Below are 16,438 nucleotides of genomic sequence, written 5' to 3'. Positions count from 1 at the left end.
AATTTATTACCATGAAGGGGCCCTGCTGACTAGAAACTAGCACTTGCCACCTACCTCTACAAAGATTAAATCATGGCCACTGCAGCTGGTGACCTTCAACACCCCCTGAAAGCAGTTCAGGGTGGAGATCAGGAATGAGGCCCTCTGTGCTCTGGGAAAAACTGGCAGAGCGGGCCTTCAGATAGATATTTTCAGAAAAATTTTCATGAGCCCAAATTCTTGCATCTTCTCATACCTAGAAAAACACTAAAATTGTTAACGGTGACAACTGCTTTGGTTTATGTGTTAATACCACATCAAAGGTTAAAACCTAGTTGGATAAACCTAGACAACTGGCTACCTGGCTTAAGTGATCTGTATTTTTTAATCTTTTTGTGACTTTGGTTAAATGAGTAAGTACTGATTCACAGTGACCTGTGATCCTGTTGTGTTTTAAAACAGTTTTGATATTTTTAACAAACTTCCCCAATATTAAAATCCAACCAAAGCTCTTTTAGCCTGCAGCTGACTCTGGGATGCTTTGAAGGAACATCCTGAGACATCTCAGAGATGAATGTTAAACTAATTAAGTTTATCAGGTATGTTTAATTACTTCAGAGACATTGTCAAGTGATTGGAGATGAACCTTAGCTTACAGTGTATGGATAAATGTCATTAATATAGATATTCCAAAATTTATATGGAATCCCTAACATCTGATATGCCCTGATATAATGTTATCAGTCGTAATTCTAGTTATTATCCTAAAATGTTATGTCACAGAAATGTCCAAGTTTCCTGCCCATTGCATTGTACTCAGATCTTTAACCATGCTATTTTAAGTTTTGTCCTGATGCTTTTACAAAATGAAGATTTTTAAGAAGACTCATAAAAAACAAATACAAGTTTCTTTTTTTTAAAAATTAATTTATTTTTGGCTGCATTGGGTCTTCGTTGCTGCACGTGGGTTTCTCTAGTTATGGCGAGCAGGGGCTACTCTTCGTTGCGGTGCGCAGGCTTCTCATTGCAGTGGCTTCTCTTGTTGCAGAGCATGGGCTCTAGGTGCACAGGCTTCAGTAGTTGGTGGCACGTAGGCTCAGTAGTTGTGGCTCGCGGGCTCTAGAGCACAGGCTCAGTAGTTGTGGTGCATGGGCTTAGCTGCTCTGCAGCATGTGGGACCTTCCTGGACCAGGGTTCGAACCCATGTCCCCGGCATTGGCAGGCATATTCTTAACCACTGTGCCACCAGGGAGGGAAGTCCCCAAATATAAGTTTCTGATTGCCTTTAGATAATACCACTGAACTCTGTAACAAATGACAAAACTCAAAACCTGATTACTTCATCCAGATCAACAGGAATCAATTACATGGGACTGAAGGAACTGATGAATATGATTTATAACTTTATGACTTTGGGAAATATACTAGCTTTAATCTTTGTTTTTCAAAAAACAACCTTTTCTCTTATGCTATGATGTACAACAAGTTGATAAGGTATACCTTTGTAAACAAAGATGAAACATTTATCTTTTTCTCTCTACCTGTTCCTGCCAAAATTTGGCCTCTCCAGCTGGCCCTCCTGTGGACTTGATGGTTTATTGCAACTGGATTACAACTAGTTATACTAATAATTGTTTTAATTTGTTCTTTGTTTCCAAATTGTTTGTACTTCGTGTCTCCCTGCTGCACTAAGACTTTGTCAATATTACTAGCTGCATTACTTATATCCTGTCTATTTTATAAGACTGTCGTCTCTTACAGTACCCAGTGCGTAACCAGGCCTCCAACAAAATTGATGATGGCTAAACATCTTGAGGAAACAGATCACATTTATGACTCTTACAGAATAACTGTAACAGTGTGATTCTAGGTACGGGAAGGAGCAAAAAGGAAAAACATTTCCTGGATCATAGTAGACTAGTAAGACAGACGATCCAGAGAATTTAGTTATCAACAGGGCCTAATCTGGAAACTAGCACCTGGAGTGACACATCAACAAAAATGTTCACCCGATCTGGGATGCGCCTCCCAGTGCCGTGGGACAAAATTTGGTCATGAAATGTCTCCCAAATATTGGTCAAATTTCCAACCAAGAGGAGGATCTGAGAAATGCAGTATTTCCCGCTACATCAGTAAACAAAGGATGCCACACTCATCAGTGATGGCAGCCACCACTGATGTGAGCTGGTGAGCCCTGAGGGAGCTCAGGAAGGAAAGAATACCTGCCTTTGAGCAGCCATCAGACTGCAGCCACTCCCCACGGTGAGCCCTGAGGAAACTCAGGATGTGAAAACATAGGATATTGGCCCCAGACAGCTGAGGTGCATAGCAAAGGAAAGATTTCAGTGAGCCCAGACTCTTGCATCTTCCCATACACAGAAAGGCACTAAGTTCCTAAACTTGGGATATCTGGTTTTCTTTAATTAACAATAATCTTTTGATGTTCAGACCACCTGCCCTTGGTTGCAAAACTTCTGGATAACCTGGCTCCCCGCTCACCTCGTCGGAGCAGTTCTTTCAGGGTTATTTGAGATGCTGCCTCCTGGGTTTGAAGTCTTAAGAATTCCCGCTGAATAAAACATAACTCTCAACTTTTAGGTTGTGAATATTTTTTAAGTCGACAACTGGAAGGAAAAGGAACCACTGGGCACTTGATGGGGACAGAAGTGAGGCCAGCCTGGTGCTCCGTGACAGCTCATTTGCAGACAAGTCTGGTGTGAAAGGCAGCTCCCTTCCATCTGGCAGAAGATGCTTTCTCTGGTCCCCACTTCCCAGGCACCTCTGAACCGAACAGGAGGGGAGACCACCGAGTGGCCGCCCTTCAGCCCTTCCGTGCCCTCCGTGTGGCTTTGGTGTGGTCACTGCGATGATCTGAGGTGTCTCTGGCAATCACGTCGGTGGGAGCACTGAACCGTGAGGAAAGGGCAGGGCCGACTGTGGGCCTGGGCGGGAGAAGCCTGGCCATCAGAGCTCCTCTTTGTTGCTGTCGAAGGGCGAGACCGGAGGCCCTGGAGCCAGAGGGTGCTGTCCTGGCCCGTGGTCGCCAGGTTGCTGGCCGCTGACCCCCCGGCCCACAGTGGCATAGTCCCACAGGAGCCCGCTCTCCACGCCGTGCTGGTGGAGGCTCTCAGTTCCCACGAGCCCCTGTGTTCTCAGGTACCCCTGCTGGCAAAAGGGTGGCAGCTTCTGGCGTGTTAGGGCGAATAGGAAACAGGACTCTGCACAAAAGCAAGAGGAGACCGGGCTGAGAGGTGTGGGGAGAGGTGCAAGGGGAGGGGGTGCCAGTGCCCCAGGGGCCTCACCCGGTTCCCTCCATCCCCTGAGCCTGGGAGCTGACTTTTCTGGGTATCTCACGTCTGACCTGGGTAGCCGTGGATCTCATCCCTCCCTGAGGTTCCAAGACTGGGAGGCTGCCTCAACATTTTGGAAAAACAAGGCTCCAAAGGAAAGGAAAGCAAACCAAAGAGACGGCTCAGCTCCCAGAGGTGGGAGGCCCGCATGCTGCTGTGCGTGGCGCTAGCAGGGTGGGAGCTCGGTCACCCAGGAGCAGCCCCTCAGCCTTCTCTTCCAGGAGCCACCCCGGGGGGCTGGGAAGTTGGTGGTCAGTTCCATTTTGAGCTCAGAGTTCCCTGCAAAGATTTATCCCCTCAACAATGTCTGAGCTGCAGATACTGTTTGTAAAGCACGATTCTAAGCACTATGGGGGACGTAAAGATAAAACTGCTAGACCCTCGTCTGCGCCACAGCAGAAAGTTTGTGTGTAGGTCAAATCTGATCAATGAAGAAAGAGCTGTGGATACGTGTTATTTAGAAATATTAAGAGACAACCAGAAGAGCTAGAAGTCATTCCTTCTGGGGAATGGGAACGGAAGTGGGTGAAAAAGCCTTTTAGCCAAGCACTTATATAACTTTGACCTAAAGAATAGAAAGGATGAAACAGAGGTGGGCTCAATCTTCTAAGGGATTTAGACAGGATGGGAAGATGGAGTGAGTGTCAGAAAACCAACTTGAGTCTCTCGCCTCAGTGAATAGGCACATTACCAAAGGACGCTGTAAGGCTCACACGAGTGATCAGGCTGTGAGGTGCTACAGGAAAACTATTTCCTACCTTACCTCTGACTTGTAGTACAGAGGGTCCCTGCCAGAATGGTCCATGACCATCCTCTCTGAGCAGGGACGGCAGCAGACGTGGGAGAGGATGGAGAGGGGCAGTGAGGTGGCCTTTCGGCAAGCACCTCCTCCTATGACATACGTCACCCCTTCTGCAGGGGCCGGGGGTGGAGAAGCCCAGCAGATCTGGGTCCAGAACTAGCGGCTGCACATCCACTAACCGGGTGGAGGGAAAGCCCACCCTCTGCCAGCTGGCCCTTTGTGGGGAGGATTCCTTCAAGTTCAAGGCAGTGACACTCAGTGGCCTGTACTGTTGAGTCTATCTAGGGAGTAGGAGCCAGGAGGCTGCAGGGCCTGTGACGATGGGTCGGCAGGAGCCGTAACTCAGGGTAGGAATACACTCCCTAACAGGCAGTGGCATCTCCGTGTACTCCTGAAACCTCGAGAAACAGACAGAGGTTTTGCAGCTGAGGTCTCCAGATCTATAGTGGGTAATTTCATGTGTAAGTGTATGGTGAGAGTTTATGTCTGCAGAATGCTAGTACTTCAAAGCTGCTTAGCTCTGCTCTATGAACTACCCCTGTTTGAGCATCTACATGCATTTAGACTATTAACTTGAAGTATTGTTTTAAGCCATCCCCCTTAATATATACATTTTTATTTCAAGGTAGACTGAGGGATGAAAGAAGGACACTTGCTCTCTGACCCGTAGGCCGAGGACTGACCGTCTCTAACCTGGTTTGATATGAATAGTGTGTGAAATACAATCACTGTTCAACAGAGGTTTGCTGGACAGAAAAAAGGAGTGGGTATCCTGGTAATTCAGGGGGTTAAAAAAAAAAGACAAAAACTTGGCTTGTTTTGGTCAGTTCTTCCTGGGGATCGTGAGACTTCTCTCTCCCCAAGTCCCTCTCTGGGTCTGACTGTCAGAGCTATCTTCCATCCAGTTCACCAATTTTCCCTTCATCTCTGTCTAATGTGCTACTAACCCTGACACTGAGTTTCCAATTACAAATTTATATTTTCATTTCCAGAAGTTCTATTGGACCTTTCTCAAATCTGCCCAGTCAATTCTGGTAGTCCTGCCCTTTCATTCTATTTTCAGTAATCTCTCTTTTATTTACTTACAGATTTTGGACATACTTTACATCCTCTCTCTGACCATTCCATTTCCCACAGTCTTTGTAGGTTTCATCCTACAGTGTGTTGCTTCTGCTGACACTCCCTCATGGTAGTTTGTATCCTTATGTGTGAAGTGATTTCTGCTTGGGAGTTCATGTTCCTGGGAACTTTATCTGGGGGAATTCTTTGAGGCCTAGTTTTAAGGTATGTGTCCTCACAGAAGACTCACATTGACTTCTGTGATTTCTGCACCACAACGATAGTGTGAACTTTGGACCCAAACTCACACGAGTGAGGCCTAGTAGATGGAAATTCTCAGGGGAGATTTTCCCCCCACTCTACCCAGAGCCAAAAAGCGCGTGTCTCCTCTCTCTCTCTCTCTCGGGAGTGCTTTCTGCCTTCTCCTTTACCTACTGAGATCCCAGCTCTATTTAAAGGTCTCTGTACAGACATCCTACCCTGCTCCAGCCTCGTCTTCCCAGCTCCAAGTGCTGGTCAGTTACCCGGGCTCTAGGCCACTGACAACCAGCAGGTATCTCTCATCCAGGGGTGGGTTTGTGCTTTTCTTGGTGTTTAGCCTCTGGGGAGTTCCCTTATTTTCCCGCCGGTTTTTTAAAAAAGACATTTTATTCAGTATTTGCAGGTGTGCTGTACTGGGAGGGGGTTTCTGTGAACACCGAGTTCTCCCGTCGTAGGAGATGGAAGTCTTGGGTCTGGGTTTCTAGACGCACATCCTAAAGTTCCACAGGGCACGGATCTACCTGGTCTTCTTCACCCTCCAGCTCAGCCCCTTTGTCCTTCGGGAAACTTAAGTTACCTGCATAGAAGCTCCGGAGATCGGTGTCTAAGCAGTTCTCCAGGAAGCGCCTCAGGGGCAGAATGTGCCCCACCGGGGCCGTCCAGTCCGTCAGGAAATCTTCCACGATGTGGTGGATGGCCGTGGGCCGCGGCAGAGGCCAGCCTGCAGGGCGGAACCTCACCTCCTGCTCTGTGGGGAGGAGAAAGGGCGCCATGTCAGAGCCGAGCGCGGGGCTTCCATTCCCAGGGCCACATCCCAGGTGCCTGCCCCCCAGCCCCTCGCGCTCGGCCTTCCTGAGGCACCTCTGCATGGGCCATGGTCAGCCTGTTCAGCTGTCCTTCCAAATGTCTGGAGGGTGGGCGTGAGGGAGAGGGACTAGACTAGACTCATCCCCTGCACTGTCAGCGGGCAGAACTAGGACCAGTCACTTGAACTTGGTTTGCTTCTAAGACTTACGTGAGCTGAGGTCTATTGTGGCTGCTTTGAAACTGGCCTTTCTGTGAGGAGACTCGGCGTCCTGCATCCAAGGGGTCTTAGGGCCCCTCTAGTCCAGTTTCCTACCTGGTGGGTGCCCTTCTGTGTGTCCCTGCCACAGGGCACCAAGCCACGGCCATCCCTGCATCGGGAGACTCTGGGAGGTGGCCCATCCCCCCCCCCGGCAGCCTTCACCATGCGCTGCTCCTTTAGAGTGAACGTCAACCTGCGCTCCTGTCATTTCCACCTGTTGACGCTACCTCCGCCCTTTGGAACGACCTCTAGTTTTAGATCATCCTCTTCCAGGGGACATCCCTTCAAGTTTGGAAGCAGGAGTCGTGTTCCCCAGGTTGGTCATCATTCGGTAGCTACTCCGTGCTGGGCGCCATGCTGGCGTTGTGCTGTATCATCTCATTAACCCTCATCCTACAAGGAGGGTACCATGGCCACCCCCATTTCACATCCGAGCAAGCGGAGGCTCCGCGGGGTTAAGTAATGGTCCAAGGTCCCACAGCGAGGAAGGGACAGCCCTGGGAACACTGCCCAGCTCTCCCACTCCCCTCCTGTGCTAACCAGTTCCCCTTCCCTTTCCTGTTCCTTCTAAGAGTCAGTCCCCAGATCCCCGCTCCCCACTCCACGGTCAGCCTCCTTTGGAGACGGCAACAACAGTGTCCCTCTGACGACGTGGTGCCTGGAGGTGATCAGGCCGCTCCACACGTGGCCTACCCAGGTCGATGTGTGGGCCAGGATCTGGGAATAGCATTTATCGTTCTTGGACCATCTGCCCCATTTAGGCTCTAGGCAGAGCCCCTAGAGGCCCCCCTTCTGTCAGCTGAGGGTGCTGCGTGACAGCTTAATGGCGCTGGGGTCCGAGGAGTGCCCTCGCTCGGGGGAGAGCGGAGACCCAGCTCACCGGTGGGGAGGTGCCTATAGTAGTAGATGACAGGATGGAGGAAGTTAGACAGCCAGGCGTCTTCCGTGTGCCCCACAGAGCGGTCATAAAAGAAGACGTCCTTGTCGGGCCCAGAGAAATTCCGGCCGTACTCCATATTGATGACGAAGAGCCCGTGCCTTGCCCTTCTTCCCGTGATTGCCTCCAGCTGGGCCAGCGCCTGCATGGGGAACTCCTCCAGGTACTCAAAAGCAGTGGCATTCCTGGGGACAGGGGCAACACGGCGTGGGTAAGACCCTCAGTGCTGCGGCAGAGGTGCCAGACGTGGGCGTGCGTGCGTGTGGTGTGTGCGTGCGCGTGCCTCCCCTGCCTAGAAGCGCCCGTCAAACAGCGCACAGACGCTGATCAGGCCTGCGCGTCTCCCTTGAATATTACTGTTACAGCGGAGCCCTGACTTACACTGGGGAGGAAGACAGAAGACGCTGAGTAACCTGAGTGGGTATCTAGGGAGAGGGTGAGCCAGGCTGAGAGACCAGTGATGGAGAAGCCCTAGGAATGAGTGAACACCTTGGCATGTTCAAGGGACAGGAAGAAGGCTAGTGTGGCTGGAGTGGAGCAAGGGGGAGGGGAGGGGAAGTCGGCGGGGGCAGGTCAAGGAGGACCATGTGTGCCACGATGGGAATGTCGGGTGTCATCTGGGCTGGGAAGGGAAGCTGCAGGCCTTGGGAAGATAGTGAACAGAACTGAATTCTAGTGATTCAAGTTTTAAAAGAATCACTCTGGATCTTCCCTGGTGGCGCAGTGGTTAAGAATCCGCCTGCCAATGCAGGGGACACGGGTTCGAGCCCTGGTCCAGGGAGACCCCACATGCCACGGAGCAACTAAGCCCATGAGCCACAACTACCGAGCCTGTGCTCTAGAGCCCACGAGCCACAACTACTGAGCCTGCGTGCCGCAAGTACTGAAGCCTGCAAGCCGAGAGCCCGTGCTCTGCAACAAAGAGTAGCCCCAACTCGCCGCAACTAGAAAAAGCCCGCACGCACCAGCAGCCAAAAAAAAAAAAAACAATCACTCCGGCCACCATGTTGAGAGCAGACCATGAGGTCAAAGGTGAGAGGCTGCTGTATTAGCACAGGTGAGAGATGCTCACGGACCAGACCAAGGTGGCAGTGGGGGGCTAGTGAGAGGCAGATTCTAGACACAGTTTGAAGGTAGAGCTGATGGGACCTACGGATGCTGTGAATGGGTATGAAAGAGAGAGGAGTCAAGGGTGATGGGGGTTTTGCTCTGAGCACCGCTGAGTTTCCTGCAGGTCCCTGAACTCGATGCGCTGCTGCACTCACTGGCTTTGGAGCAGACTGTTCCCTCTGAGGCGTCTCACCTGCCCCGTGTCCTTTCAGAACCAGCCCCACTGCTCACCGCCCCCAGCTCTTCTCCCTTCCCTGCTCTGCGTGGTTTCTTCCTCAGGGAGCGTCCTCTGTGATCTGCTGCTCATCACTTGATTGACAAGGAGCCGACATGGTCTGGCCCAAGGAGCTCTTAAATCCACGCAGGTGGTGATCCGTCATCACTGCAGTTCACTGCTCATCTGTTTGGTACCAGATGCTTTTCTACCAGTTACCTTTACTCCTTCCTACAGTCCTGCGAGGTAGGTATCATTAGCTCTATATTGCAGATGAGAGAAAGGCTCAGAGAGGCTAAGTAACTTGCCCCAGATCACACTGGTGGAAAGTGGCAAAGCTGCAGTCACACTCGTCTTGTCTGTCTGTCAGCAGAGCTTGTGGTGTTGATGTCACTGGTTTCCCCAGAATAGACTGATCCCCAGCCTCCCTGCCCACCCCACCAGCCATCTTCATCTCAGGAAAGAACCACTGGGCTCTTCCACACATGCAACAGGCAGAGAAGAGCACGACGGCGTGGGAGGGGGAGGGGCAGTGGGAAGGCGAGGGCTGACTACTCACTCCTCCAACAGGACCACGTCGGCCAGCACGCTGAACATCTGGTAGAGCCCAGAAGCCTCGTTGACGCGCCGGATGATGGCACTGGCCAGCTGTGTGATGGGGTGCTTGGTGGAGGGCCAGGTGACGCCGTGATGACGCTGCTCCAGCAGCCGGTGGACAGCACGCACTGAAATGGCCAGAGGGAGGAATGGCACGCTGCCCTTAAGGTGTTATCTTTCACCTCCGGGGCGGGGCCGGGGGTGGGGGGGGAGGGACGCAGAGCCCCAGCAGCTCTGCACTCAGGACACGCTTGTATTGCGGGGCTCCAAGAAGGTGCCTTTAGAGCAGGGTCCTCACGTGTGTTCTGAAAGGGGCTGCATGGGAAGTGTTTCTGGCTTTGCAGCCCAGACGGTCTCTCTCACTTGACTCAATTCTGCCTCTGGTGGGAGAGCAGTCATAGAGGACCGCGAAATGAACGGGCACGGCTGGATTTGGTCCCCAGGCCCGAGACTGCCCACTTCTGCTTTAGGCCATCTGCATATGGAAGTCCTGCCACTGTCACCTCACATATGACGCGTCCAAACCAGACCCAGAGCCTTCCTCTGCAATCTCTCCCCACCCCACAGTCCCCATGTCTATGGGAGACTCCCAAATGGAAACCCTCTGACTGCTCTCTCTTGTTCACAGCCGAAACCCACATCTGTTACCGAGTTCTACTTTGAGATGCTCTGTATATTTCTGGAAGGATAGAAAAGCAACAGCTACCTCAAACAACAGGGGGACATCTTCTGTGTACCTGGGGCTGCCCTTACACAGCGGTGGCACTGGGGCACCACACGCAGGTGCCTGCTCCTCGAAATGAACCAACACAACACTCAAATCCAGTACCAGCGAGGACACAGACAGTTCACGCGATGGGAGGCTGGGTCGACCAACCGTCACAGGAAGAGATGTTCAGCCTCATGAGACAGACAGACAGACATCTGGTTCTCTGGAGGAAACAAGGTTATGCTGCGTTTTGTGAAAGGATGAGGAATTACACAGCTCGGGAAGGGTGGGAAGGGGGCCTGACAAAAGAAGCATCGGTGCAAAGACATAAAACCTCGAGAAACTGGCACATTCTGTAAAGGAGGCGAGGGCAGGCGAGCTGGTGCCGGCTGCACGAAACTCTGGGTACCATGCCGAGGACCTGGCTGGGGAGCCCCTGGAGGTTTTCCTGTTTAAAGAACAGTGTTCTGGTAGGTACCGGAGTGGCTGGATGGGAAGCCAGAGGGACCAATGGCAGGAGGACCAGTCAGGAGAGACCAAGAGGTCCCAAGTCAGGCAAGTGAGGCTGGGATGGACTGGAGAGAGACAGGAGGGGGAGGGGCAGGGTTCCCAGCAGGCCCTACCTGCTGAGGTTGCCATCTTTCATCTTGCTTTCCTCTGCCTTGCGGTTTTCCACTTGTCTTGTCTACACAGGATGTACTGTGTACAGCTACACTGCCCCTCCCTCTAGTGGGGTCCCCAGCTAGTAGGAGTGATCACAGCCCTTGGTGGCCTGTCCATCCAGGATTGTTTCCCATTTGCCTGAAGCTTAGTGGTCAGCTGGGAGCCTCAAAGTCAGACAGGTGTGGATTCAAATGCCACCTCTGCCATCCACTGGCTGGGTGACTTTGGGTAAGTGACTTAACTTCTCTGTGCCCCAGTTTCCTTCTACGAAAAATGGAGTTGAAACAACAAGATGTCTCTTATGGGGCTGTTGGGAGAATTAAGAATGTGAGCTGGGGAAAGATGAGAGGACAGAGGGAAGCAAGAGGGATGGGGCAGTACCTGTCAGGACAGCAGGTGCAGGAAGGGTGACATGCACGGGAACGTGAGGAGGGTTTCTTGCTGGGAACACAGCTAGAGAGACAGACTCTTCCCATTCTGTGTACGTGTGTGTGTTCCATTTGCAAATATTTTGGTAAACAGACAGCTAACATTCTCGGTTTCTTTCCCTGACAACATGCAAATGGTATAAAATATATCGCCCGGAAATCAACAGCAAAGCATGACTGTATTTCCCTGTCAAACTGGAAGGAGAGTGAAAGGCAAACAGTAGCATTAAGGCAAGTGAGGCATCACATTAAATATAGAAACATCAGGATGAAGGATCCTTATAGTGGTTTTTTTTTTTTTTTTTGCGGTACGCGGGCCTCTCACTGCTGTGGCCTCTCCCGTTGCGGAGCACAGGCTCCGAACGCGCAGGCTCAGCGGCCATGGCTCACGGGCCCAGCCGCTCCGCGGCATGTGGGATCTTCCCGGACCGGGGCACGAACCCGTGTCCCCTGCATCGGCAGGCGGACTCTCAACCACTGTGCCACCAGGGAAGCCCCCTTATGGTGTTTTTATGGTCAAATTAACTGGCCCATGTAACACTCGTCATGCAATAAAGCACCCATCCAGTGGGCTACCCAGAGCGCAGAAAATTGGTGCCCTTAGTACTGAGAGTTTTGAAAAAGAGCTGATATAATCTAGTTGCAACTTTTATTGAAATTTGTTGGTACCCAAAGAGTCTATGTGTACGTAATACTTCACAGCTCCACGGTCTCCAGATATTACCTTATTTAGTCCTTACAACAGCTCTATGGGTGAAGAATTCACCTCATTTACAACTCTGACATCTGGGAGGGCCAACAGAGGCTTAGGGAGGTTATGAAGCCGCACCCCTGAGACCACGCAGCTGCTTCCCCAGGTTAGCAGTCCTTGCCAATCATGGTGATGCGGGTAACACGCCACCCCCAGATGTACTTACTTTTACACCTTAACTGGTACTTCTCTAGATGTGTCCTCAGACCACGAAAACCCACTGCTGCCTGCCCCGCAGGGAATTTATGACGATCAACTGCTGTTAAGGCTGCTTTAAGGGAATCAGGCGTCTCTTTACAGACCCTGGGGACAGCGGCCCTCTCTCCCGGGCTCACCTGTGTATCGGAATCCATGGATGAAGCCCCCAGCAGATTTCCGGTAATCCACGGAGTGGCTGGCAGTCCCCAGGACAAAGAGGCCCCGGCTCCCTTTGGACTCATAGCTGGCTTTCACCAGGGGGTACTTCTTGCTGAGCTCACCCCCTGCAGAGAGTCGGAGGGACCTGTGAATGGAAAGGGCTGTGAATAAAAATCGCTGCTATGTATGAAACACTTTTTACAGGCTTGGCACTGAGCTAAGTGCTTACATTCCTGCTCAAATTTAAACCACACCGTGACCCTAGGAGGCAGGTATGATGATGTCCATTTAACAGACAGAGTAGCTGAGGTTCACGTTAAAGATGTGGTGGGTCAGGGACAGAGCCAGGATTCAAGCCGCACTGGAGGCTGGGCTCTGGGTCCCTGTGTGACCTGATGGCACAGGAGGATCTGTTCAAGCCCTCTGGCGTCTCCTTGTCCACCTGGGCCTTGACCAGAGGGCTCTGCTGAGAGATCCAGCTCCTCCCCTCTGTTCGGACTCACTTGCTGAAAATGGAGAAGTCGAAGTTCCAGCCCAGGCAGCGGATGACCCGGTCGTAGCCCACACGCAAGGCGAAGTTGTCGTTATCGTCCTGGGGGAGGGGGACGGCGTCGGCACTCCGGTTGCCTTCCTCCAGGAGGAACTTCAGGGTGACGTGGAATTTGCCCTCGAGGTCCTTCACAATGGCCAAATCTGTCAGGTCAGACTCGAGCAGCCCGTCCAGGGACTTCAGCTGGTAGGTGTCCAGCAGGCCATTGTTGATGGCCCTGGGGCCCAAGGGGAATGTCAGGAGAGAGAAAGAAGTCGGTGCCGGGGAAGGAAGCCTCAGGGGCCAGGGTGGTTAGTGGGGCGGGGGGCAGGGGCTGGCAGCACAGCGCACACAGTACCTGCCCAGCATACCTGAGGTCGCCGACGTAGTGGGTGGCCCAGGAGAGCCGGACCCGGGAGCGGCTCAGCATGTGGATGAAGTTGGTGACACCCAAGATGTTCTCCGCCGTCTCAAAGGCCGAGTTCCCCCGGCCCAGGATCAGCACATTCTGACCCACGAAGTCCTCGGGATCCACGGACACGGACTCATAGCCATCCAGGTATTCGGAGCCAGGGAAGTCCACCTGGTTGGGCACTGACAAGCCAGTGGCCACGAGAAGGACGCTGCAGGTGGGGGACAGAGGGAGGATGGCTTAGCCTCTTAGCTATGAGACCACGAAGTGAAAAATCCCTCTTTGCACCTGCCGCCTGGCTCGCCCGCCTCACCCAGACTGCTGGCTCCTAAAAGAAAGCAGGTTGTTCATTTATTCAGTGCATCTGAGACCTTACCCTGGCCTCTCACTGAGTGATCCAGTGGGTGCAGTTTCCTTTACACCTTCCTGGGATTATACCAAACGTGAGAATTAGTTCTACTTTCTGACTTTGGAGAGGGTGACACCATGAGAAATGGATTAATTCACTTAGTTTTGAACATGGCAGCCTCACCAAGTACCACCCTAGTCATGAAAAAGAAACTAGACATCTGCTTCCCCCTTTCTTACTTGCGTGGCAGATGCAGAATCTGCTGAGTGGTGATTCTGTGCGAGGCCCTGTACTAAGTGCTTTCTGCCTCATCTTACTGCTCAAAGCAGCTCTGCATTGGTGTTATTCCGCCTGCTCTACAGGTGAGGAGATGCAGGCTCCACGTGGGCCCACGACCTCCAGAGCTCCTTAGACGGCAGAGGCAGAATCTGACCACAGGTCAGCCTAATTCCAGAGTCCTGCTCTTTCCACTGGTGGGGATTACAATCCCGTGGTGGACAGGCTGGGAGCCGGACCCTGCCGGCCTGCAGAGGGATGGTTTGATCACAAGGTAGTTTAGAAAACAGGACCGGGTGGCCTGGAGAAGGGGCCTGGGCAGCCTCTGTGGCCCCTTGCTTTTTGGCCTGTCCATTTGCTCACATCTGAATCCCCTACACTGTAGCACTGCTGCCTAAGATGCGAGGGTCCAAATTGGCCCAACCCTTCTCTCCTTGGGCTGTAACAAGCAAGGAGCAAGGCTGAGCCTCTGGGAAAAGGCATGAGAAAATGAACCGTGATCGAGCACCTGCCTGGAGCCAGGTGCTAGGCTGACGGCCGGGAACGGAGAGGCAGTCGGGCACAGCGTTAAGAACACAGGCTTCGGAGTCAGGAAGATGTGAGCTCAAGTGGCAGCTGCACCCCTTATTAGCCGTGTGACACGGCACCGGTTACTTAACTTCTCTGAGCCTCAGTTCTTCATCCGTAAAATGGGCATCAGTGAACCTCCCTCAAAGGATCCTTGTGAGGATTAGACAAGCACGGTATATCATATAACTCTGAATTTGGGTTCTCTAGACTGTGCTGAGCTTTCTCCCAAGTCAAAGCGAGTTAAAACTGAATCCTGGCAGCACTGCCTATTGGCCCTCCCTCTCATTCAGTTCAGAAATCCTACTGAGCCTGTCTAACACTTGCTGGACACTTGCCAGTATTTCTCAGACTGTATTTTGGGGAACACAAGTTCTAGGAGATGCTCTACAAAAAGAGTTTTGTGGGTGCATCAGCTCAGACAATGCTCAACACCCAATGCTGGAGTCCTTCAGTGAATGTGAAGATACTGAAGTCTGAAAAATCCTGGAGGAAAGAAATGGTCAGAATTTTCAAGTATCTTTGAGTACATACATTTCTAGGAAACACTTGGGAAATGATGGCTGAACTGAACCTCTTAGCACTGGATTTCAGTGGGAGCAAGGATGGGCAGAAATGCCTCTTTTCTCCCACATCTACGGGCCAACCAAGGGGTTTCCTTCTTCCAGGGAAGGCACTGGCTTCAGCAGGTGAGCCCTGGAGCCCGGTTCCTTACCTACACTGGTATGCCTGGCCCTTCTGGTCGGTCAGGATGAAGTAATGGCCATTCCAGGCCCGTTGGTCCTTGTTCAGAGTGACGTGGGCAATGGTTGTGTTGTACAGCACGTGAAGCCCCAGCCGGTCTGCGAAGTCGCCCAGGTAGCGCACCATGTCGCCGGCATCGGGGAAGTAGGCGTTGGAGTAGTGTCTGAAGAGCAGCCGGGGGTCGTGGCTGAGCAGAGAGTTCCAGTCATGGCGGAGGTTGAACTCGGCGTTGGCCTTGCCTGTGTACCGCTTGTTGATGCTGATGAGCTTGCGGTGCCGCGGGTAGCGCGTGAAGAAGCTGCCCGGTCTCGGGGCGCGTTCGAACACGGCGTAGTCCCTGCCGGCCCGCTGCAGGAAGTAGGCCATCTGCAGCCCCGCGGGCCCGGCACCCAGGACACAGTAGTCCCGGTGCGCGGGCACGGAGGCCTGGGCGGGGCACGGGGAGAGAGCCGGGTGCAGGGCGATGGTCAGGAGAAGCCCTGGGAGGCCCCACAGCAGGGCCGCGGCGGAGAGACCCATCCTACGGCAGACCAGAGAGGTGAGGCCTCGGACCACGAAGGCCCCTTGACGCCCGCGGAGGTGAGCCAGGAACTGGGGGCCCAGAAAGGCAGGGGCTTGCCGGAGCGCTCACTGCGACTAGGGGTGCAGCCAGGACCAGAACCCAAGGACCTCTGAACTCATTTGCCCCGACTCCATCGTTTCAAGCTCGGATCTGGGCTCCTCCTAGGAGTCCCGAGCCCCTCCATCTCCCTCAGGACCTTAGTTCCCAAGGGCGCCAGACTCCTTATTGCCATGGTAATAAGAGGCTGGGTGTTTTCTCCACTTTCCCCTAATTCCAGGGATGCCCAACACCCCCCTAGGGCCTTCCAAGGCCAGACCCTCGCGGGTCACGTCTTTTTGGCCACGCCCCCGCGCCCCGGCCTCCAGCCTGAAGGAGGTGTGGTCTGCAGGCCCCAGTCCCACACCCGGGTCTCTTCGGCCACGTGACAGGGAAGCCCCAGCACACCTGCCCGCGGAGCAGCGCGAGGCCGCCCTCCTTCGGGCGCGCTGAATACGGGAGCCGCTCCCCACGCGTGCTTGGTGCCCACGCCCGCAGCTCCCGCCTCCCCGGCCCGCCAGTCCACCCCCCCCGCACAGAGCTCGAACCTCCCAGCCGCTCCGTAGACAGCCCGCAGCCAAGTCAGCCCGCGCTCGGCCTGCCCGCGCCACCGCGGCGGCCCCGCCCATGGCAGGGGGCGGGGTCACGTGGCGGCGCGCGTCATGAGGGGCTGGGCTGTC

The 16,438-nt window shown here is 53.2% G+C and overlaps 1 protein-coding gene across 3 annotated transcripts; it reads right to left on the bottom strand.

The window, feature by feature from the left end:
• Positions 1-894: 894 nt before the first annotated feature.
• Positions 895-16,403, bottom strand: FOXRED2 (FAD dependent oxidoreductase domain containing 2). 3 transcript variants are annotated; one of them, XM_033866136.2, is made up of 9 exons: positions 16,307-16,403; positions 15,132-15,680; positions 13,184-13,435; positions 12,787-13,050; positions 12,262-12,428; positions 9,338-9,503; positions 7,398-7,639; positions 6,029-6,199; positions 895-3,197 (listed from the first exon to the last, which is right to left on the bottom strand). In XM_033866136.2, exons 2-9 carry the CDS (start codon positions 15,677-15,679, stop codon positions 2,944-2,946), a joined length of 2,064 nt encoding a protein of 687 aa, XP_033722027.1. In that variant the 5' UTR covers position 15,680; positions 16,307-16,403; the 3' UTR covers positions 895-2,943. The 3 variants fall into 3 exon arrangements, with proteins under 3 accessions (XP_033722027.1, XP_033722028.1, XP_073644315.1); XM_033866137.2 differs by lacking the exon at positions 16,307-16,403 and adding an exon at positions 16,167-16,187; XM_073788214.1 differs by lacking the exons at positions 7,398-7,639; positions 16,307-16,403 and having other exon boundaries at positions 2,977-3,197; positions 15,132-16,271.
• Between the last annotated feature and the right edge of the window lie 35 nt (positions 16,404-16,438).

The sequence above is a fragment of the Tursiops truncatus genome, chromosome 11, assembly GCF_011762595.2.
Source record: "Tursiops truncatus isolate mTurTru1 chromosome 11, mTurTru1.mat.Y, whole genome shotgun sequence".
Lineage (NCBI taxonomy): Eukaryota > Metazoa > Chordata > Mammalia > Artiodactyla > Delphinidae > Tursiops > Tursiops truncatus.
Note: the sequence above shows the minus strand (reverse complement) of the source record. Positions and strands in the feature narration are given on the sequence as shown.